Below are 24,196 nucleotides of genomic sequence, written 5' to 3'. Positions count from 1 at the left end.
AAAGAAGCCAAAGACAGTTGTGGGAATGCCTATTTTAAGGGAAACAGAAAAAGTTCAGAAACCACCAGAGTCTGAGGCTGCAGAGGCAGAAAACCAGGGAAATCGGGGAAAAGAGCAATAAGGTCAGAGGGCTGTCAGTACCAACTCTGCAGAGGGATCAAGTGTAGACTGAGAACTTCAAAGAACAGAGTGAGAAGTGTGAGTCAGGCAACAACAGAAAAGCATGGAAACAACAATGGTGAAGTCAGGAAGAAGATAGGAGGAGGAAGACTGGCATATGATTTGAAACGGAACAGAACTGAGGCAGTTTTTTTTCAAGACAGGAGACCCAATCACATTTGCAGGAGGACAAAAGTTTGGGTGAGTGAAAGACAGTCAGAAAGTTAGACTGGAAGGGACCTAAACTTCCATCTGGTAAATCCACATCTGTGTGACATTAACAGTCTAACGCATGGCCATCCAGCCCAGTGCTTGTGATAAAGGAACAGGTTTTTTTGTTTTTTTTTTTTTAATATCTGATACATTAACAAATGATACTTCTGTAGGATACATTAAGAATGTTGTGATGTCTAGTAACTATGACAGTCTCTAAAACACCTCTCTGATTCCTGTACTTACAGTTGCAAACTGCTACAGTAGAGAGCTCCCTCACCTGCAGACTGGACTGAGCAGCACTGGTCTCATTAGCTGCCTAGCACACAAAGCACAGCTGGTGCAGAAGGAAGCTGTTTCATTTTCAGACAATTCAGTTAAGAGAGAATCATTTTCCCTATAATTTCCAATCTTCAAGTTCTGCTTTTTAGATAAAATTAAGTACAACCCCTCCCCCATAGGGTAGTACTTGAAGTACCCGAGTCCTTCAGGATCCTTCATCAAAATAGATTTAGCCATGTCATTTGCAGATGAGCCACTCCTATCCATTCTCTCTGGTTGTGCCTAGTTTGCCAGGGTCTTAACAGGGAACACTTAAGGTAATGAAAAGAGCAGTGCCATCACCATCTGTGTTCTGGACAATTTCTAAAGCATCCTTAAGGCCGCTGACAGTGGCTGACGCCCACATGTCACTACTGATCAATACTGAGCTTGCAGGCAACCAATCCCAAAGTTATCGTCACACAGCCTACTGCCAGCCAAGTTGCACCTTCTCCTCTCCTATGTTTGTATTGTTGTTTTTGGACCCAACGACTGAACTCCCCAAGGAACACTCATTTATTTATTCATTCATTCCAGTATATACTTACTGAATGCTTTCTATGAGCCAGGCACCATGGTCAATACTTAAGATTATTCAAAGACCAAGGCAGAGTCTCTTATTTCTCTCCTTTACCCACTGTACTTGAGTCACACTAGCCTCATTTCTGTTTCTCAACCATGCCATGTTCCTTCCTATCCCATAACCTTTGCTTCCTTAATTTCCTTGTTTATCCCCATTAGACTATAAACAGGCTGAGGGCAGAAACATTGTCTTGGTCTCTGCCAAATCCCCAGGATCTAGTGTAGTACCTAGCACACAGTACATACTCAGTAAATATTTAATGAATAAATGAATCCCTATTAAAATGTATCTTTTTTAAAAAAGATTTTATTTATTTTTAGAGCAAGGGGAAAGGAAGGAGAAAAAGAGGGAGAGAAACATCAATGTATGGTTGCCTCTTGCATGCCCCCTACCAGAGACCTGGCCCACAACTGAGGCATGTGCCCTGACTGGAAATCAAACCAGAGACCCTTTGGTTTGCAGGTCAGTACTCAATCCACTGAGCCACATCAGCCAGGGCCCTATTAAGTGTATCTTGCTACCCTGAACTCATCCCTCTAACTCAGTGAGATGTTCTGTAGAATACCAGTGTTTCCATCTGGCAGGTCTGTTCATCTCTAAGCTTTGTGTCATTCTCAAACATCTCCCAAATCAACTCAAAACAAAAACAAAAACAAAGCCAAATAGGAAAGCCAAATGTTACACAGAGCATGCAATCAACAGGTTTCAAAGCCAACTATTTTATATAAACCGCAGACTGAAAAAATATGTCCTATGAAACCTATTATTAAAGGAACTAGCAATGAACAACTTGGGGGAGAAAAGACTCAGTGGGAAGATGAAAAACATTTCAAATATTTAAAGGATAGACAAATATTTGCCTTCAACTGTTCTTAATGAACTCAAGAGAGAGAACACCTGTGGGTTGTAGGAATCTGGGGATGTATGTCAGACTGACTTCAGCCTCCATCAGAGATACCCAAAGGGGAAATAATGAGTCTCCTAAGTAAGCAAATGTCTCATAGCAGTGGCTGAACAATCATCTATTTGAAATTAGGTAGGACCCAACCATTAGAAAAATGGAGCTTTAAAGTACTCTGCAACCCTGAAATTGCATAATTCCCTATGTACTTAGAGTGAAGAGTAAATCAGTAGTCAAAAATCATGATCCTAAACATCAACTCCAGATGAACTCCAAATGTTCTAATCAAGGTTTCTCAAGGTGTATAAACCCAGAGAAGTTTAAAAAACACACAGGCCTGAGCCCTGTACTCCAAGGCTCGTTTATCCTTCTATCTGTCCATCCTTACATACAAATAGTAATTTACTGAGTCCCTACTATCTGCAAAGCACTGTGCTAAGTGGTCCAAAGTGCACTGCCCAGTAGAACTTTCTATGTCTATACTGTGCAACTCACGAGCCACATGTTCCTCCTGATCACTTGAAATGTGGCCAAAGCAACTAAGAAAATGAACTTTTAATTTTATTTCATTATAGTTAATTTAAATTTAAATAGGTCCTGGCACCTATGTTCTTAATACCAAAAACTTGAGAATCACTGCTCCAGTTACTAATGAAAATGATTTAAATTTGTAAATTGAAACAAAAATTTATCATTAACCATTAAAAGGAAAAAAATTAATTACAAAGGTTCATTTGTACGGCATTTCAATTAATCAAGTTTTTCTAAAACTTCAGGCAATTTTTTGTGAAAGCCCTAAAAAAAAAAATATAACAACACTAAGATACCCATTATGTGTGCAAAACTTACATAAATGCAAAACTCCTGGGGAGTTTTCTGGTACATAATTTCTTTCTGCATTTTCACCTTGCCATGACCCCATCCCTACCACCACATTACTCAAGAAATACTCCTCAATTCTTACCCGCTCCTCTTTGGTGTAGAGTTGGAAACACTGGGATAAAGTGCACGTTTGAGGCTGATGATGATGCTCCCTTTGCAGACGGACACTTTCTGCATCAGGGATATAGTCATCTTCAGTGTTTACAAACAAACTGCCATTGAGGAGAGAAAGCACTTATCAGAGAGTATCTTATAAAACTGACACAAAATACAATCACAGCTTCAGAGTGTGGATATAAATTCATAACCAAGAAGATCAATGTGTAAGAAAGCAATTTTCCATGTTCCAAACTTAAGTATTCTTGAAAATTTCTCTATCTATAAAGTTATTTTCTCAAAAATATTTATGGGACTGGCCACGTGCTAAATCATATATTCCTGTCCTTTGTAACTAAGGGCATGCATTCTGCATAATACAAATCAAAGTAATTGGACCTACATAAAACACACACACACACCCCCCGCCCCCCCCCGCCCCCTCCTTGTACCTCACAGGCAAACAAAAGAATGCATAGGAAAGAAATAATAAACTACTTAAATAAAGGATTAGCAACACACCTGGACGCTAAAAAGCTAGAGAAGAGAGATTTGGGTATCAACTATTTTGAAAGATCAAAGGTATGCTTTTAGAATAATGGCTCTATAAACATTAAGTAAAAAATACTCACAAATCTTTTGTCTCCTTGTCCCATTCTACCACTAATTTCACATGAGCAGTGCCACCTGGTCCACAAGATTTTAATGCCCTATAGGACAGGGAAGGGGAAGGGGAGGGAGCCACATATTATTTTCTAAATAAATGATTTTATTTAAATATGATCATCGAATCTGAAATCATGTGATTTCTGAAAATCTTCATCATTCCCCGTCAGACAAAAGTTTCTAGTGACCATAATAACCTCATATTTATTAAGTAGGTTAGAATTGGACTGAAAAAAAATCCTTAAATTAAAATGTCCAGTATAGAAATAAAGAGTAGAAGAAATTTAGAATCCTGTTATAAGGCTGTCCACAATCACTCTTAGATTCTTTATGACCTTTCCAACTTTTTGTCCAATTTCCCACCAACCCAAATAGAGATTGGCCAACAGTCTCCTTAGGGAGAAAGTCTGCACCTGCCCCCCTCCTATCCCCTCATAAACCATGCCTGGTCCTTAGACTCTGTCCATGCCAATCCAAACTTCTGCAAGGTATTACTCAAGTTCCATCTCCTTCCTTCATAAAGCCCCCCTGAATTCCTTGGCTCATTCCACTTCCTGAGAAACTCAGTATTAATAGCCAATATCACTCATCTAATATTTCTTATGTTTTGCAATGTTTTGAAGCATCATCTATTAACTCTCATCTCCAAAACCAAACAGTGACTTGCTTTCAAACAGAACCATGTTATAAGGTTTTTGGAATCCTGAAATGTAGGCACTACGACATTTGTTGACAAAGTCATTATAATAAAAATAGCCACATGAATTTTTCTATTTATATCATATATGTGTAGTGTACATGTGTGCACCTCTCTTATTTTAATACCGTAGAGTGTTGTCATGTAAGTATGCAGAAAGCAGAGGAAGGACAGTGCAGAGAATAATTCGACCATGGGGGAAGGCTGGATGGTGTGAAGAAAGGCTCAAAGGAAAGACAGTGTCACCATATGCAAACACACAGAGTGCGTCCAAACACTCCTCAGTACTTTGACACTGCTGAAGGCTTAGGGTGGTGGGGAAAAGAGTGAGGCCTAACAGAGGGAAGTAATCAGGGTCCAAACTGAAATGTGTCATGCACTGAGGGACCTGGGGTTTGTCTTTCACAGCACAGGTTATCATGCAAGGATTTCAAGGAGCAAAGCGGAATGTTCAGAATTCTACTTTGGGAAACATTGATCTTGGTGAATATTAAAGTGTCATTTATCTGTAGCCCTAGGATATACAGTATTTGCTTCTTAACACAAGTACTCTAGGCTTTTCTGATTTCAAAAAGGATCCTGAAACATATCACACCCTAATATGAATCAAAAGTAAAATAAGTACTTAATTTCTGAATGAGCCTAAAGAACCCACCACATCTGTGTGGAAATTTTACCAGAAACCACTATAAATTACACATGAGCACATGTCAAGTTCTAGAAGGTGATTTTTTTTTTTTTTTACCTTTCTACTGTTGGGTGACACAGTGGCTGCTCCTCCTGGGGCAACAAGTATGTGATTCCCACCACACTGACCACACGCAAACTGAATGGACACACCTACATCGAACAGTGAAGGAGAATTAGGCTGGATTTCTCTCTAAAGGCATGTTTCACAATGGTGTTTCCAAAACAGATTAAAGAGAGACAAACTGTTCTGCACAATGCCCCCCCATAATGTTCTATTAGGTTACTGAGCCACTCTAATACACTTTAAATACGATTTACCCAAATGCAATTTACACATGAAATGTTATGCAAGACAGGTAATATGTGGCTTTAGTGGAGCATTAACTTAATGTAAGTTTCCCTTAGACACTTTAACACTATAACCCCAATTTCGAAAATATACAGAGAGATGTTCCACAAAGTCTCTCCAAGCTGATCACATGCTAAACGTTATTAGACAAATCTTGGAAAGGGAAACCTTGCAGTGTCCATCTGGCTTCATAAATTGAGGGTTAAATCCTCACTCTTGGAAATCTGAACACAGTCAGTTCTTTTGCCCCGTGGCTTCCAGACACACCAGCTCAGTGCCCATCTTCCCTAATGCAGAGGTCTGACTTCAAACTTCCCTGCAAGGGCTATTTTCTTCACTGGATACACATGCATGCTGGACCAGAGCATCAGAGTGTATACACACCTGAATACACACTGTGGGCTTCAGGAAATACTTCATCTTCTCCAAGATCTCCTTCTGCAGCAGGTCCCAGGCTACTGTCTTCTCCAAGTGCAGGACGAATGGCAGCCCAAACCTAACACACACACACACACATACACACACACACACATACACACCTCAATCGCCTTAAATTACAGCAATTCCTTTAACACTGGAGTTCATTATACATGACCTTCTTACATGGAATCACTATATAATTGGTTTTAGAACTGTTCTCAAATAAAACAAACAGGAAATTTAAGAGTTACTTGAAAGTGGATAACAAAAAGTCAGATGAGAAGCTAAATTTAGCAGCTCAAACACCAAAATGGCTTCTAGGGGAACATGATGCTAGGATATTAAGCAGCAAGAGGACGGGATCAGTGCAGATGGTAAGGAAAGAAGCAGGGAGCAAACAGCACAGGTCAAACAAACAAAGGGTTAATGCCAAAGAGGCAGGAAGGACTGGAAGGTCTAGCAGGCAGGCAGCCACACCTGATACTCGTGACAACAAGGAAGGCACTGGCAAGCAAGTGACACTGAAAGTCAGCTCCTAGCCTCAGGAAAAAGCCACGTGGCCCCTTCCAGTACTGGGCTGTCTGGTGTTGGAGAACTGAAGGCAGTGTCATGGTTCTCAGCATGGCTGTTAAGCTGACATCACCAAGGGAGCTTTAAACAAAGATGTTCCAGTACAGCCCTCTGAGATCCTGCTGTAGTCATTCTACAGCAGGATCTCAGAATGTAGTCATTCTGGTGGGTGGCTCAAATAGTGAGATTTTTTAGAAGTTCCCTAGATGGTTTTAAAATGCAGCCAAGGAGGAGGACCGCTGGCCTGGCCTCACTCTCCCCTATCCCCAGCCATTTAGACCTACTTGCTGTGTGCCCTGGATGTGTCCTACTCGTACACCAGGTCTTTGTTTGGCCATTTCTTTCAGCCTGGAACAGCCTTCCCAGCATCCTTCTAGGCTTGGTCCTACTCACCCACATCAAGACCCAGTGGAGCTATCCTTCTGCAGGAAGCACCCTCTTGGTTTGTTCCCTGTGATCTCTGTACCAGAGCACTAACACTGTCTGATTATTATTCTGCCTCCACCAATGCACTGTGAGTTGCTGAGAGCTGGAACTATGATTTACGTATGTTAGTAGTCCAAATAGCAAAGCCTAGAAAATGGTAGATGCTTAGTGAATGAATGAATGAGGAATCACATAAACCCTGACTCAGGCCCAAGCAGAGGTGCTAACACCAAGAAACGTAACTCTTATTGAAAGACAGTTTACTCACAGTGGCACCCAACAGTGATATAAATTAAGTTCTAAGCATGTGTAATTTATGTCTTCACTTCTAAGAGACTAACCTCCCTTCCCTTCTGTCCCTTAAACATGCCAAGCTCCTCCTAGGCTCAGAGTCTTTGTACTCGGTGTCCCCTCTTTATGGGATTCTGTTCCCCAGAGGCTCACACAACTCACCCCACTGCCGCACTCTGGATCAGCTGCTGCCTCCTCAAGAAAGCCCTCCCTTACCTCCCTCTCTGCCGCAGTTTTGCAGAGTCCCCCAGCCCCAGCACACTCTATCATCCCAGTTTTAAAATCTTCAAAGTGGAGTGACTGAAGTTAAATGTGTTACTTGTTTATAGCCACTCTCTCCTAATTAGGACATTTAAGTTCCATGAGAATGTAGATCCTGTTTGCTGCTGTAGCCCGTGTTTTTAGCAGTGCCCAACATACTGTAAACACTCAAGTATTTGTTAATGAACATCATAAATATACAACCCAACACATTTTGCATTTATGTTATTTACCACCTTTTAAAAAGGAACTTATATCAAAACATTTTTAAAGGCTAATATAAATGCCACCCAATACAAATACAAATACTAGAACACAAAACTATTTTAGGGGAAAGTCCTTTTCCCCTAAAATAGGTCCACATCTTGCTTGTTATTACTCAGGTTATATTACTGTTCTGATAAGGCTAATTTAAAAGACAGTCTAAAATTCCCACAGGTTCTTACAGAGGAAAACAGATTTAAGAGTTCTCCAACTGCCAACTTTCTGGCTTATGCTAAATGAAGAGTGGTATCACTGCTGAGAGAGCAAACACAGGAAGGTCAGGTGTACAGGGAAAAAGAATGAGCTCTGTTTGGAACATAAGATTGAGGTGTACATACATCTAAGTAGATTTGTTAAGAATGTAAATTTTTTTAAAAAAGCTGTTAAGAAAGCTGGATTTGGTGTGTAAGCCTGGGGCCCCCAAGAGAAGCGTGAGCGGAAAATATAGGTATGAAAGGAACCTTTAAAAAACTACATGGGCTCAATATCTGGAAATAGCCCAAGTGCCATCAGTAGCTGAGTGAATAAAAAAGCTGTGGTACATTTACACAATGGAATACTACGCAGCATTAAAGAAGAAGAAAAATCTTACCTTTTGTGACAACATGGGTGGACCTGGAGATTATTATGCTAAGTGAAGTAAACCAGTCAGAGAATGACAAACACTATATGCTCTCACTTACATGTGGAATCTAATGAACAAAATGACCGGAAAAAATTGAAACAGAGACATGGAAACATGGAATAGACTGACAGCTGCCAGAGGGCAGGTGTGGGGAACCAGATGGAACAAGGTGAAGAGATTGGCCATAGAACATATATGCATAACCAAAGAGACAGACAACAGTGTGGTGATGGCCAGAGCAGGCGGGGGGGGGGGGGGGGGGGGGGGGGGGGCGCAGGGTGTGGCTGCGTGGAGACAGGCAAAGGGAGAAGGGGGAAATGGGGACATCTGTAATAGTGTCAACAAAAAATAAATAAAGTTAAAAAAAAAAAAAAGGGAAAACTACATGGGGTTGAAGAGCCTTTCTCGCTCAGACTCATCCTAATTTTATAGTCTTCCCCTCCCAACCCCTCAAATCAGGTCAACTTGTACACATATTCTTTCTAAATATCAGAATCAAAAATTAAATATACACTAAAAGTAAGAATATTTTTATCCCTCTTTTCAAAAACACTTGAAAATATTAGACTTTTAAAGGCCTCAGTAGTTACTGGAAAATAAGTTGGTTTCACCTTTTCCCTTGTTGCCCTGTGCAGGCTCGGTTACACACTAACAGAACAATCTTGTCGTTCCCTGCTCTTGTCATGGGCAAGTCCACTTTCCCTTGCTTTGCTGCTGCTTGTGTAGGAGAAGACAGTCTATGATGATCCAAGCCAAACTTCATGTGGTTTAGATTGTTGTTTAAGTGGATTCCTAAAATAGAATTAAAAGCAACTTACTTTATCTCTATAATAAAGTCTTTTCAGTCAATCATCTCAAATTTACCCAATAGAGAAATTAAGAAGTTGTCATCATATAATTTAAACTACAATTGAAAAAAAGGAACAAGTGATCTATTTTGAGATGACTCATATAGCCACTCAATTAATTTCTTTAGCATCCATTATTTCAACTAGCCTTACCTGTCTTAAAAACTGAAAATGAAAATTCTTCAGTAAATATTAGATACCGTGTTAGACTGGCAAGACTGCAGAGATGATTCACCACGACAAATTTAAAGTCTGGTCACATAACGAGCAACCAAATAAAAATTTTTTAAATTAAAAATAAAGGCTAGTACAAGTAGAATGATCTTCAATATTCCAATGCCATTTCTTCTCCCTGATTTAACAGCCAGAATTGCAAGAAACTACATTTAACTAGATTCGCAGCCATTACAGAACTTGAATACAATCACCTAAACTGCATCAACTCACATTAAAGGAAACAAAAATATGTGTCCGACAGGCACTGCACCAGCTGCTGAAAGCAAGATCTTCAGAACTGCCCCAGAGCAGAACTATCTGTCAATCAGAGGCACTCAGAAATGCACCATGGAGCAACAGGCCCTATACTCTGCAGGAACTCAATAAATGCTTGACTAAATGATTGTTAATTTCTTTAATCCTTTGAAAGTACGGCCTAAGGAAATGATACTACAACTGGAGAACAGAAAAATGAAGCCCTCCACTACCCACCACCATCACTACCCAAAATATAATAACAACACCAGAAGGAGAATAAAACAAAGTGTCTACACGGAAGTACTCACAGCAGAAATCTGGCAATAATCTAAATATCCAGCAATATGAGACTTGCAGAACTTATTAAAGTACATCAGCATTACAGCAATTTAAAATGATGAATACACAGTTAATTCCAAAATAAACTCCAGATAAATTAGCATTTTAATAAAAGAACACAGAAACTAGAAATAAGGAAACACTGAATTTTCATCAACTATTAGAGGGAAGAAAAAACTCTTTAAATTTGAACACCATGAAGAAATCAAGAACAGCATATTTCAGTTCCTAACCATTTAAAACTTTGGTATGAGAAAATAAAAACGGAAGTCTGAATGTGAGACAGCAAATGACCTCATTTTCCAGGTTCTCCGCAGGTTAAGGCTAGGAGGACCTGCTCTGCTAAAAGTGATCAGGATTCCTAAAGAGATAAGGAGAGACCCAGCACCTGCAGAGAGGTCAGCCTCACATTCAAAGTGCAGGCCTGCCCAGTTGCCACCAGCTGTGCATGCCCTTAACCCAAGTTTCCTCCCTCATTTGTAAATTTGGGAAAGAAGGAGCCTCATAATTCACTGAACCAATTATAAGGTCTTTACAACATACGTTAATTGGGCTCTTGCTATGTATTAGGAACCATACTGAACTCCTGGGTACAGAAAGATGAAACAAAATGTAGTCCCAATTGCAGAGAATTCACAGTATGGTGTGACAGAGGATAAAAGAGATTATCTCCACCTAGCATTCTAGTCCAGAGATCAGTAGAAGCTACAGCTGAAGCACTGAAGGAAGGGAGTTGGTCAGCTGGCTAGGGAATGGGGTAAATGAGGAAAGGCTTCTGGACAGGTGATGACTGGGTATTTTTACTGGGATGCAGTAAAAATTAAAAAGCAATTTAAATAAACAAAAGCACACACATGAGAACACAACTGAAAAACAACAGAGCTCCTGGGTCAAAGAACATGAAAAACTGTGAAAACAGACTGTCTGAAAAAATGATATTAATAGGAGTAGATTAGAGAAAATTGAATTCTAAGCAGAGAGTGAGGAAAGCTGACCAATCCAATACACACAATTAGCAAATGTTAAAGGCACTAGAGACCTCTTGATGTAGGGGGTGGGGGAAAAAAGGTACTAATATAAGGACTTTTGACAAGGGCACCAACACCATCCAAGGAGGAATGAATGGTGCTGGGATAAATGACTATTTACATGCAAAGGAATGAAATTAGACCCCTACCTCACACCATACACAAAAATTAAATCAAAATAGATCAAAGACATAAACGTAAGTAAAACTATAAAAATTCTAGAAGAAAATACGAGTAAATCCTCATGGACTTGGATTTGGCAATGGATTCTTACATATGGCACCAAAAACATAAGCAACAACAACAACAAGATAAATCATACTTCACGAAAATTAAGAACTTTTATGCATCAAGACACTATCTATTCAGAATGCCTGAAATCTGAACAGAGTCCTACAATTAAGGAAATACATTGAGACTGTTAGACTGGTAGGAGGGGTGGAGACACAGTACAGGCTGGTCCCACACCCACAGAGAAATATACTTGGCTGTGGATCCCTAAGGAGGGAGGGGTCCCAGCGCCGTATCAGGACTCTCAGCCCAGGGCTCCCAGTGCCAGGACAGTAAGTTCCCATCACTTTTGTCTGTAAAAACCAGATTATGGCTAAGTGAGATAGAGGGCTCCTGGAGCCATGGGCATGCCTCCTAAAGGGCCCCTGCATAGACTCAAGACTCATTCATTCTGAGCTCAAGCTAGGGCATCAGCTTGAAAAACACCAGGGACACAAAGAGAGGAATGAGATTGTCTGGCTTCAGGGTGAGGGCTAGCAGGGCAGCTTTCTCCCAGACAGAAATGCTATCAGAGGCCATTGTTCCTTTTCTGAGCCCTCCCCCACAGAGCGCCATATCTGAGTCTCCATCAACCTGGCTCACACCTTTAGCCCTACCCATGTGATTCCCTGAGACCCTGCCCCACTCAACTTGTCAGCCCACCCAAGCTGCTTCCAGTGGCTTTTCCATACAAACAACCTTTCTTGGTTCATGCTTCAGACATCCTAAAATCTCTCAAATAAATAGCATCTGGTCCCTGCATAACCAATATTTCTTGTTAAGTGACCGCAGGCCTAGCACTAGTAGCAGCTGGCCTTGGTTCATACCTTGGCCTTTTCTGGGCACCTCAAAGCCCAGCACAAGTATCAGCTATCCGCAGAACACTCTAATCTCTGCAAGGTGGCCCCACACAGTGCACAGGCGGAGGCTGACTTTGCACTTCCAGGGGACTCCAGAGGCAGTGCACGCAGTAGTCAGCTTCACACTACTCTGGATTACAACCCAACCACCTCCACAAGCAACATACTCAAGGGAGGAACTCAGTGAGCAGCAAAGCACCACTGAAGCAGTCCTGCTCCACGGGGTCAGTCCCTGCACAGCATCTACTCTGCTGTAGTCACAGGCAGTCCTCACACCTGATTAACCTGAGGGTCAATCCCTTCCAGTGACGTACCAACAGCAATCAAGGTTCAACTACTAGAGGAGGATGCACACAGCCCACACAGGGGACGTAACTGGAGAACCCAGCTCCAGTGACCAGGAAGGCTGCACCACTGGACCCTACAGGATACCTACTACATAAGGCCTCTCTACCAAGCCCAGGAGATATAGCAGCTTTACTTAATACATAGAAACAAACAGAGGGAAGCAGCCAAAATGAGGAGACAAAGAAACATTACCCAAATGAAAGAATAGGCAAAATCTCCAGAAAAAAAAAAAAAAAAAAAAACTAAATGAAATGGAGGCAAGCAAACTACCAGATAGAGAGTTCGAATAAATGGCTATAAGGGTGTTCAAGGAACTTAGAACTTCAACAGCATAAAAAAGGACATGGAAACCTTAAAAAAGAACAAGTCATAAATGAAGGCTACAATAACTGAAATGAAGAATAAGTTACAGGAAATCAACAGCAGAGTTCTGTGAATCAGAGAATCACATCAGCGATTTGGAATATAAGGAATCCAAAAACACCCAATCAGAACAGCAAAAAAGAAAGAAGAATCCAAAAAAATGAGGATAGTGTAAGGAGCCTCTAGGACAACTTCAGGTGCACCAACATTTGCACCATGGGGCTGCCAAAAGGACAACAAGAGAGAGAGCAAGAAATTGAAAGTATACTTGAAAAAATAATGACAAAAAACTTCCCTAACCCAGTGAAAATGATAGTCATAAAAGTTCAGAAAGTACAGAGAGTCTCAAACAAGATGAACCCAAAGACATGCACACCAAGACACATTATAGTGAAAATGCAAAAGGTTAAAAACAGAGAATCTTACAAGCAGCAAGAGAAAAGCAGTTAGTTACCTACAAGGGAGCTCCCGTAAGACTGTCAGCTGATTTCTCAATAGTAACTTTGCAGGCCAGAAGGGACTGGCAAGAAATATTCAGTGATGGAAAGCAAGTACCTACAACAAAGATTAGTCTACCAAAGCTATCATTTAGAATTAGATGACAGATAAAGAGCTTCCCAGACAAGAAAAAGCTAAAGGAACTCAACAGTATCAAACCAGTACTAAAAGAAATGTTAAATGGTCTTCTTTAAGAAGGGAAAAAAAGGACCAAAAATATGAATAATAAAAGAGCAATAAATACATATCTACCAATAATTACCTTAAATGTACATGGCTGGTGTGGCTCAGTGAACTGAGTGTCAGCCTGTGAACTGAAAGGTCACTGGTTCAATTCCCAGTCAGGGCACATGCTTAGGTGGTAGGCCAGGTCCCGGTTGCAGGGTGTGCAAGAGGCAGCCCATTGACATTTCTCTCACACATCAATGTTTCTCTCCCTCTCTTTCTTCCTCCATTCCCCTCTCTCTAAAAATAAATAAAGTCTTAAAAAAATTACTTTAAATGCAAATGGATTAAATGCTCCAATCAAAGGACATATGTTGACTGAATGAATAACAAAATAAGACCCTTACATACGCTGTCTGTAAGAGACTCACTTCAGGTTGAAAGAGACACACAAATTGAAAATAAAGGAATGGAAAAAGATAGTTCATAAAAATGAAAATAAAACAAAAAAGCTGGGCTAACAATACTTATACCAGAAAAAAAAAAGACTTTAAAACAAAGGCTATAATGAGAAAGGATTCAGCAACTCTACTTCTCGGTAGCTATCCAAAGAAACCCAAAACAAGTCAAAAAGACATATGCATCCAGAAGTTTATTGCAGCATTATTTACAACAGCCAAGATATGGAAGCAGCCTAAAGTGTCCATAAATAAATGAATGGATAAATAAGAGGCAGTAGATACATACAGTAGAATATGACTCAACCATAAAAAAGAATGAAATTTTGTCATCTGCAACAACATAGATGGAGATAGAGGACATTGTGCTGAGCGAAAGAAGTCACACAGAGAAAGACAAATGCCAGATGATTTCACTTTTATGTGAAATTTAAAAAACAAACAAACAAGTAGAACCGGAAAAGACTCATAGATGTAAAGAACATTTTGATGGTTGCCAGATAACAAAGGGGTTGATGGGGGATGGGAGAAAAAGGTAAAGAGATTGACAGTTACAGAATAATCAGGGGGAAGCCCTGACTGGTGTGGTTCAGGGGACTGAGTGTCGGCCTGAGAACCAAAGGGTTACTGGTTCAATTCCCAGTCAGGGCACATGCCTGGGTTGCGGGCCAGGTCCCCAGTGTGGGGCACACTAGAGGCAACCACACACTGACGTTTCTCTTCTTCTCTTTCTCCCTCCCTTCCCCTCTCTCTAAAAATAAATAAATAAAATCTTAAAAAAAATATAGACATGGGGATGTAAATTATTGCATAGGGGAATATTGTCAATACTTTAATAACTATATATGGTGTCAGATGGGTACTAGATTTATCAAGGTGATCACTTTGTAAGTTATATAAATGTCTAATCATAGTGTTGTATGCCTGAAACTAATTTATTATTGTAAAACAGTAATTTAAAAATTAAAAATTTTAAAAAAAGAGAATATACCATAAACAAAGTAAAAATATAACCCATCGAATAGGAGAAAATATTTGTAATCATTTATCTGATAAGGGTCTAGCCAGCATATATAAGGAACTCTTATAATTCAACAATAAAAAGACAACCCAATTTAAAAACAGAGAAAGGGTTCCGGCCAAGATGGAGACATAAGTAGATACACTTCACTTCCTTGCACAACCAAAAGAATGATAATAACCAATTTTAAAACAAACTGCCTGAAAATCGAACTGTATGGAAGTTCAACAACCAAGGAGTTAAAGAAGAAACATTCTTCTATTCTAGTAGGAGGAGCAGGGGTGGGCAAGTGGGATGGAGAGGACATGCGGCAAGGTGCGGCTGGCAGACTGGGGAGTCCCATACACAATCACGTGCAAATAAACCAGGAGGAACAACTGGAAAGCAAGACAGACCATGCAATCCAGGGTTCCAGCACAGGAAAATAAAGCCTCAATATATCTGGCTATAAAAACCTCGGGGTGTTGCAGCAACAGGAGAAACTGCCGGTTTCATAGCAGAGTCTGTGGCGAGAGCAACAGGGTCCTAGAACATACGCAAGTCCACACACCTGGGAATCAGCACTACGACAGCACCTGAAAGGGCACAATTCGCTTGTGGGAAGTGGGGGAAGTAACTGAAAGCAGGGAGAGAGCCATGCAAGAGGCATTGTTTCCTCTCTGACCCCTTCCCCACATACAGTGCCACAACACAGCAAAGAAAGTTGCCCCGCCCTGATGAATACATGAGGCTCCACTCCTTACAATGTAAGAGGTGCACCAAGACAAAGAAATATGGCCCAAATGAAAGAACAGATCAAAACTCCAAAAAAAGAACTAAGTGACAAGGAGATAGCCAACCTATTAGATGCAAAGTTCAAAACACTGGTAATCTGGATGCTTACAGAAATGATTGAATACGGCTGCAAAATAAAGGAAGAAGTGAAGGCTATCCAAAGTGAAATAAATATACAGGGAACCAACAGTGAAAGGAAGGAAAGTGGGGCTCAAATGAATGATTTGAAACAAAAGGAAGAAATAACGTTCAACCATAACAGAATGAAGATACAAGACTTCAAAAAAATGAGGAGAGGCTTAGGAACATCCAGGACAACTTAAATGTTCCAACATCCAAATCATAGGGGTACCAGAAAGAGAAGAGGAAGAGCAAGAAATCAAAAACTTATTTGAAAAAATAACGAAGGAAAACTTTCACAATCTGGCGAAGGAAATAGACTTTCAGGAAATCCAGGAAGCTCAGAGGGTCCCAAAGAAGTTAGACCCAAGGGGGAACACACCACAATACATTATAATTTAATTACCCAAGATTAAAGATAAGGAGAGAATCTTAAAAGCAACAAGAGAAAAGGAGACAGTTACCTACAACGGAGTTCCCATATGACTATCAGCTGATTTCTCAAAAGAAACCCTACAGGCAAGAAGGGGCTGGAAAGAAGTGTTCAAGTCATGAAAGGCATGGACCTACATCCAAGATTACTCTACCCAGCAAAGCAATCATTTAGGATGGAAGGGAAGATAAAGTGCTTCCCAGATAAAGTAAAGTTAAAGAAGTTCATCATCATCAAGCCCTTATTACATGAAATGTTAAAGGGACTTATCTAAGAAAAAGAAGATCAAAAACTAGGAACAGTAAAATGACAACAAACTCACAACTATCAACAACAGAACCTAAAAAAAAAACCAAAAACAAACAACTAAAACAGGAACAGAATCACAGAAATAGAGATCACATGGAGGGTTATCAGTGGTCAGGGAAGGGGGGAGTATTGGGGAAAAGGTACAGGGAATAAGAAGTATAATTGGTAGGTATGAAATAGACAGGGGGAGGTTAAGAATCGTATAGGAAATGGAGAAGCCAAAAGAGGTATGTACGACCAAAGGACATGAACTAAGGGTGGGGGACAGTGGGGAATGCTGAAGGGAATGGGAGTTCAGAGGGGGATAAAAGGGAGAAAAAAATGGGACACCTGTAATAGCATAATCAATAAAATATACTAAAAAAGTAAAATAAAAACAGAGAAAGGACTTGAGTAGACATTTCTCTATAGAGAATATATAAACGGCCAACAACCTAATGAAAAGATGATCAGCATCATATATCATTAGGTAAATGCAAATAAAAACCACAATGAGATACCACTTCACACCCACTAGATGGCCATAATAAAAAGATAGAAAATAAAAAATGTTGGCAAGAATGGGGGAGAAACTGTAACTCTCATATATTATTAGTGGAAATGAAAATAATGCAGCTACTGTAAAAAAGTTTGGTAGTTCCTCAGAAAGTTAAACAGAGAATTACCATATGACCCAGCATTTCCCCTCCTAAGTATATACTCCAAAAGAAATAAAAACAGATTATTCAAACAAATATTTGCACATGAAGAGCCACAGCCGCACTACTTCATACTGGTCAAAAGGTGGAAAAAACCCAAATGCTTATCAATGGATAAAAAGATAAAAAAAAATGTGGTATATACATATAATGGAATAATATTCAGCCATAAGAAATAATGAAGGACTGATACACACTCCAACATGGATAAGCTTTGAAACATTATGCTAAGGGAAAAAAGCCCATCACAAAAGGCCATATGCTATATGACTCCATTCATGTCTAGATGAGGGAAATCGATAGAGACAGAAAGTGATTGCTTAAGATGGATCCAGGAGTGGGGACAGGGCTGGGGGCTCCATGGGGAGACAAATGGGGAGCTAATGAGACAGGGGCTGGGGAAATAAATTCTCAACAAACAACAGGGAAAGTTAAAGGCATGCAATACATTTATGGCAGATTTCTTAAAAGTAAGTATCAAGAAAACATTTCTAAAGATTTCAGAGTTTAGAAATTGTACATCAGAGCTGATAAGCAAAATACCAAAAAAGAAAAATTTTTAAATTAATTTATTTTTTCAAATACATTTGTCTCTGCCCACCCCCCACCACTTTCCCTTCCCCCCTCCCTCCCTCAAAAAAGAAAATTTTTAATAGCATTAAATGAATGAATCTAATTATATCATAAGATTCCAAAGAGACCACTTAAGGGAGGACACAGTCAACCTCGGAAATGTTAGAAATTAAGGAAATCTCTTAGCCTCAAGCAGTAAGAAATGCCTTCTTCCAGGAAAATGTTACCATAAAATTTATACCATTATAAAAAATGTGTTATGTGTTTTACCGCAATTTAAAAAATTATATCATAACATCATAGATATATATCTATCGTATTGATATACTGTATAATGTATTGAAAGAAAATTGTATCATATATTAGATATAATTTTTAATTTTATATATTAAATATAATCATATTTAGATATAATCTAAAAGGGTAGACAGTTGTTGACCCATAAACCTATTATGTGTCATTATGGAAACAGATGCTCATTTACCTCTCTGACTGAGAATTCCTTCAGGCCTGAATATTTCTGGAGTCTCAAAGGCAAAAATGCAATCACTTTCGTGGACTGTTTCCAGGTCGTCTGTGTCACAAAAGGAACGATGGAACCCATCATAGTACATTTCTGTTAACACAATCTAAAAATAGTAAAAATGTAGATAGTTGTATAAGCTGGGAAGTCAATATGAATGGATCTCCTAATTCTGCATGAACTTCCCCAGAACATTAGGACCTCATCTGTGAGGACTCTAACAGATGTTACAGGGCCCACATTATTTGCCTTTAACAAAGAATGTTGGAAGCACAACCTACTTTGTAATTGTAGAATATACGTTGTTCTCAGAATGTTATGGGACTAAATCCAGAGTTCCTCTAAGTTCTGGTGAAGAGACCCAGGAGATCATAGAGTCTATCCCCTTGTTTAACAGGAGAACAGACTAAAGAGAAGGTCAAGTGACCTGTCTGAGATTATACAACTAACTACTCAGTGTCATGGTAAGGAGAGAGTCCATGTCTGACTCTTAAGACTTTCTTCTACATCATTAAATTTTCTTTTTTCCAGGTTAAAAAATACCAAATAACCATCAATATTTGTATTAAGAAAAAGGTGAAATCAACTCAAATGTCCAACAACAGATCCAACAATAGAAACTAGTATAACCCTACAATTATAAAGCTATTACAAACAATGAGCTACTAATAGTTGCACCAACATGGCAAAATCTCTTAAAAACAATGAGTTCATTTTTATAAAATAATAAATGAAATATATATACGGGGCAAAACAGGAATGAATTTACAGCACAGTATTAAAGTTAGTAACCCCTAGTTGTAAGATACTTAATATGAGATACTTGCTAAGTTTTCTTTCTGGTTGAATGGTTGAATATTGCACAGTAAAACATAAAAAGGAAAGATGGGTAAAAACCATGGAGAGACACTTAGAAACTTCACTACATGCTCAGCAGCACTGTCTAGCAAAAAAGCACTGGATTGGGCATGAGGAGGCTCCAGTCCCAGCCTGCCACAAATCAGCCCTGTGATCTTGAACAAGTCACATGATTTCTCTGGGCCTCCTTCAAATGAGGGGTTTGGACTGGGCCCCTGAGTTTCCCTTTACTAACACAAACGTACTATGAGTCTTACGAGGTGAAAGGGGGCTGGTGGCATAGACCACAAATAGTCCAAGGAAAATACTCCTGGCATACTTCCTACCTAATGATTTTAATACCCATGTTGTTTTTTCTGCAGGTAAACATGCAGATATAATTCACTTTCTTCAGCAGGTTGAGGTCAAAACAAACTTCTAATTATGTCACTCATTTAAACGGCATGCAGAAAAAAGCAGGCAGTACTAAAAACTTTAAGGAGACAACCAGATTTGCCTTAGACACATATCTAAGCCTCCCTTCCTTTCTATATTTCCTCTCATCTTGAAGGAAAGAAATGAATTGATGAGCTCTTAAGAGTAAGGAAGAACGTGAACATTTTATGTGCCAGTATTGGGCCTATGAAAATGTACAACATTTGCTTCTAAGGGCAACACTGCTGGTGGTATTTGTTTTACCATGGTAATTTCCTAAATGAGGCTGTCTGCAGCCAAAGTACATTAACAGCTTCACTATGCAAGTAGGGCAGCTTCCAGAAGCAATCTAAGGAGAAGGTACTCAGCCACTAAATCACCTTTCCTTAGTAAATCCTAAGTAGGGAATGTTTTTCCAAATAAAATCATAACAGTGAATTGAGTAAAAAAATGTATGCAAAAATATGTCAAGTCACAAACAGGCCAAGTGTATCTTGGGCCAATTTAAATATTAAAAATTTACCCAAAAAAGAAAGGGGGGTTAGGCACACAACTTCCTCTTTCTTATCTAAACAAGGTTAGAGATTGGTCCAGTTTTCACCAGAAAACAAACAGAACTGAGTATCTATGTGCAACAACTAGCCAGATGCCTATTTTCATCACTATAATGGGAAGGTTTTTCAAGAGCCGCTGCTCAGGTTCTTTAAGTTTCTTTAACTTTCAAATACCATAGGGATGTTCTTCCTACATAAGCCTCCATTAAGTATAACTGAAGGGGATTAAGTAATTATATTTTACAAACAAAGCTAAAAGAAAAGAAGGAAACTTTTGGGGTAAAGTCACAGCTTTCCTTTTAAAAATGTATACACAATTAAATGAGACATGGGAAGGTTTTGTGTACATTATTCTCCTCTGGGTTTAATTTCCCTCTTCTTCAACACAGAAGCAACTGGTTTGACATTTCTATCTAACCATATTTGGCAGAGAGCTGTTAAAAAATTCCAGAGGAACAGAAAACCACTTTCATGGTTCCTAGCATAACTGGCGTTAGCAGGCATATTACCTGATCAGTGGGGATCTTTGTTTCCATAGACACTGCTTCCCGAAGTCTGGCAACAGTCCCAGACAGAGGCACAGCCACTCCAATCCTCATGCAGTGAGAACACTTCCCTTGATACACTACGGTGACATAGAGAGGCCTGTACAGATCAAAGTCAGATCTTCTCATTAGTTACCTATTTCATCTAAAATATAGACGCAAGACAAACCTGATTGGAAATCAATGTAAAAGTGAAGCTAACCCACACCTTTGCCTGGAAGCCAAATAGAAAACCTCATTTGGATCTAAGTAAAACTATCAAACAATAATCAAGAGATCTCTGGAAAAGCTTCAAAAAACAAAGATGTAACACATCTACTTTATATTTTCCTTAAAACAGCCTAACTTCTGGAAATTTTGAGAAAATGTTCAAATTACGCAATTAACTAAAGGTGCAATGTGAGGCCTCTAGCGAATCTAGAAGGCACTCAACATTCCCCGTTGCCCTCAAGGTGTGGATGAATGACCAACTGAATATACATACCTGTCCCATGTACCCTGCAAACTCAGAGAGGCATTCATAAATTTCTATAAGGCTTTAACAATGCCTACACTCAATGTATCACTAATATCATTACTTCTCTAAATAAGTAAGAAGACCTATTAGGAGCCTACAGAGAAAAAGGAACACACAGGACTGTACCACCTTAATTTTATTAAATCTATTCTTACCTTGTGTGGGGTAAAGGAATTGGCAAAGAAATGCAGAGGAAAGGGTCAAAAGTGTTGCTCTGCTTCTGACAATGAGGACATGTCAAAGAAGATCTTCAAAAACAAAAATGTAAGAAATGCATATTAAGTTCACTTACAACTACATAAACAGACAACATAAGGGGAAATTTTATTTGCTCATACCGGTACTGGGCTTGAAAAAGTTCCTGTACAAAAGTGCTACAGACAGGAAAAGATGGTCCCTCAGGCATCATATCAGTCTCTGACGGTGGCTTAAAAAAAAAAGGTACAATTTTACAGGCTAAAAGTACCAATTGTTAATTAAAGATAACCCTGAAAGTGTCACAAATATCCTTGACTTATACAAGCTATGCATCAAGTCCAGAGGTTTCAGTGAAAGGTATCTGCTAAAGAAACCAGAACACAGTGGCCAGGATGTGGGTCACAGAACTCATCTCCTCACAGGCTCTCCCAAACATCCCCATCTCTCCACCCTACCCAGGCAGTTCTCCAGGACACTCTAATCTCCTTCCAACTCTTAAAGTCTCACTTTAACCTCTTCCAGGAAATAATCCCAACCACTGGTTCCTACCATACCTAAATTTTCTAGCGCCTATTAGCTGCTGATTTTGGTGCCTAATCACACTATTTCATATTTCACTTATCTTTGTCATGTCCTTCCACCTAACAATTAGTTACTGAGTACCTGCTACTATGTGCAGAGAGCACTGCAGAGGGCTTTAGGGTACAAAAATAAGACATAGTTCCTGACCTTGAGTTCATCTCAATGTGGTGGTAGAGAGAGTCAGCCACAAGCATAGAGTCATATGACAATACAGAGTGTTCAGGCACAAAAGGACCTTGAATCAAAAATTTAACAACTTACCAAAACTAGAAATTTAAAATGCGAGCTACAGAGCAGAATTATCAAAAACTTTAAAAGCTGTGAAAGAAAGGCAACTCTTTATCTTAATTATGTCCTTTATAAAAATCATTTTGCCCATCACAGTAAGGCTATATGCACAGAAGTTGAGAATAAAATATTCTCCCTCAGTAAGAATATTCTAGGGGTTCAGTTCCTATACTCAAGTCCAATTCTAACAATGAGACGCCCATGCATTTACTTTTTGATTGTGTATTCATTCCAGTGAGCTATAGGATATGGGTCTCACTGGACTAGAAGGCAAATTTTTGCTTTAAAAACTGTTTAGTGAGATGGAACCACTTAATTTTAGTCTAAAGATAGTCATACAGGCAAATGTATCCCCTTATTAGACTGCAGGTTCCTGGAAAACAGCGCCTCTGGGATCTCACGCTGCCAACATGGTAGTAAATGTGGAAAAATCCTCTAAGTATCCATGAACTCTGTACTTACCTAGAGCTTATTCTATGTCACTACATTAACCAAGTGCAAGCTGCAACAGCTCCTCAGAGATTTGGGAGAATGGGTCCTGGGCTCCCTGTTCCTTGACTGCTGGGTGGGGTACTCTCACCTTCACAGGAGGCTGGCTGCTCTGCTTCAGGGCATGATTGAGGTCTTCGTGAACTCGGTCCAAAAGCCACAACAGAAACTCCTGGGCGTCATGCTGGGCATTTCCACGGTACTGCAGTGCATTCTTCGACACAATACTCTAGAGAGATAAATAAATCAGCATGAATTAGTTGTAAGCCCTTGCTTTAGGATAAATTGTTCATAATCCCAAAGAGGGATGAAAGCTCTCAAGGGTATTAGAGGAATTCCTGGAAACAGCTAAGCAAAAACTGGTGCTCAATGTAAAACCTCAAAAGAGACCAAGAAAAGACCATCAAAGATGTGGCAAGAAAATCAGAAGAATGGATTCCCAAGAGTCAAGTGAAGAGTTATGCAGAAAATGATCAACGATGTTAAAAGTTGAATAATAAAGTAAGCCAAAGAAATAAAAATTGTCCATTGTAATTTTTCAATTAAAATAATAAGAGATGAAAAGAGGGAAAAGATTTTTATTTCCATCATGGAAAAAAAACCATCACAACTTGATATTCAGTCAATTAGATGTCAAGGAAACATAAAGAAGATTTACAAAGATTCAAATTTAGGGAGAAAAAAACCAAAGGGACAAAATAAGAGAATTGAAGTGTCACTGGCAAAACTTATTAACTTAATGAAGTGAGCAAGGGAGAGGAAGGACCCTGATGACTAGGATGCCACTGGATGCCATCTCAGAAACAGGTACACAAAAGAAGGGGTAGCTATGGGAGAAAGTCTTCACCACATGACAGAACTTCCACCAGAGGTCAGATGCCACCCAAATCCAATTTCTTCTCTCTCAGCCTTCACCTTCTTTAATCTCCCTGTACAGCTTATACTTGATGTCTTCCTTAATCTTGAAATGGTTTGATTTGTGGCCTTACACTCTCATTTAGGAAAATCAAAACCAGAGCCATTGGTATGGACCATGGAAGACTGTGAGCTACAAATGAAAGAGATTTCCTAGTAAAGAAAAATGGAAAAGAAAAAAGCATCAGCACCAGCAGCACTGATGACATGGCTGACTCAGGATGGAAGAGGAACAGGTGACTGGTAATACTCAGGGATTATACCAGGTTTTTAGGGTCTGACTTAGGTGGGTAATGAGGTAAGGAACAGAAGACTGCAGA

General features: G+C 39.5%; 1 protein-coding gene across 1 annotated transcript in view; it reads right to left on the bottom strand.

The window, feature by feature from the left end:
• USP31 (ubiquitin specific peptidase 31) overlaps positions 1-24,196 on the bottom strand; it is a 66,879-nt gene that overhangs the window by 15,870 nt on the left and 26,813 nt on the right. Inside the window, exons 2-11 of the mRNA XM_054580903.1 lie at positions 23,053-23,190; positions 21,743-21,831; positions 21,560-21,652; positions 20,852-20,987; positions 18,478-18,622; positions 9,026-9,206; positions 5,942-6,053; positions 5,264-5,358; positions 3,788-3,865; positions 3,142-3,271 (exon numbers count right to left, since the gene is read on the bottom strand). Coding sequence (XP_054436878.1) covers positions 3,142-3,271; positions 3,788-3,865; positions 5,264-5,358; positions 5,942-6,053; positions 9,026-9,206; positions 18,478-18,622; positions 20,852-20,987; positions 21,560-21,652; positions 21,743-21,831; positions 23,053-23,190 — 1,197 coding nt within the window. The remainder of the gene's footprint in view (positions 1-3,141; positions 3,272-3,787; positions 3,866-5,263; positions 5,359-5,941; positions 6,054-9,025; positions 9,207-18,477; positions 18,623-20,851; positions 20,988-21,559; positions 21,653-21,742; positions 21,832-23,052; positions 23,191-24,196) is intronic.

The sequence above is a fragment of the Pteronotus mesoamericanus genome, unplaced genomic scaffold, assembly GCF_021234165.1.
Source record: "Pteronotus mesoamericanus isolate MK-2021 breed Mesoamerican mustached bat unplaced genomic scaffold, CSHL_Meso_final contig_64, whole genome shotgun sequence".
Lineage (NCBI taxonomy): Eukaryota > Metazoa > Chordata > Mammalia > Chiroptera > Mormoopidae > Pteronotus > Pteronotus mesoamericanus.
Note: the sequence above shows the minus strand (reverse complement) of the source record. Positions and strands in the feature narration are given on the sequence as shown.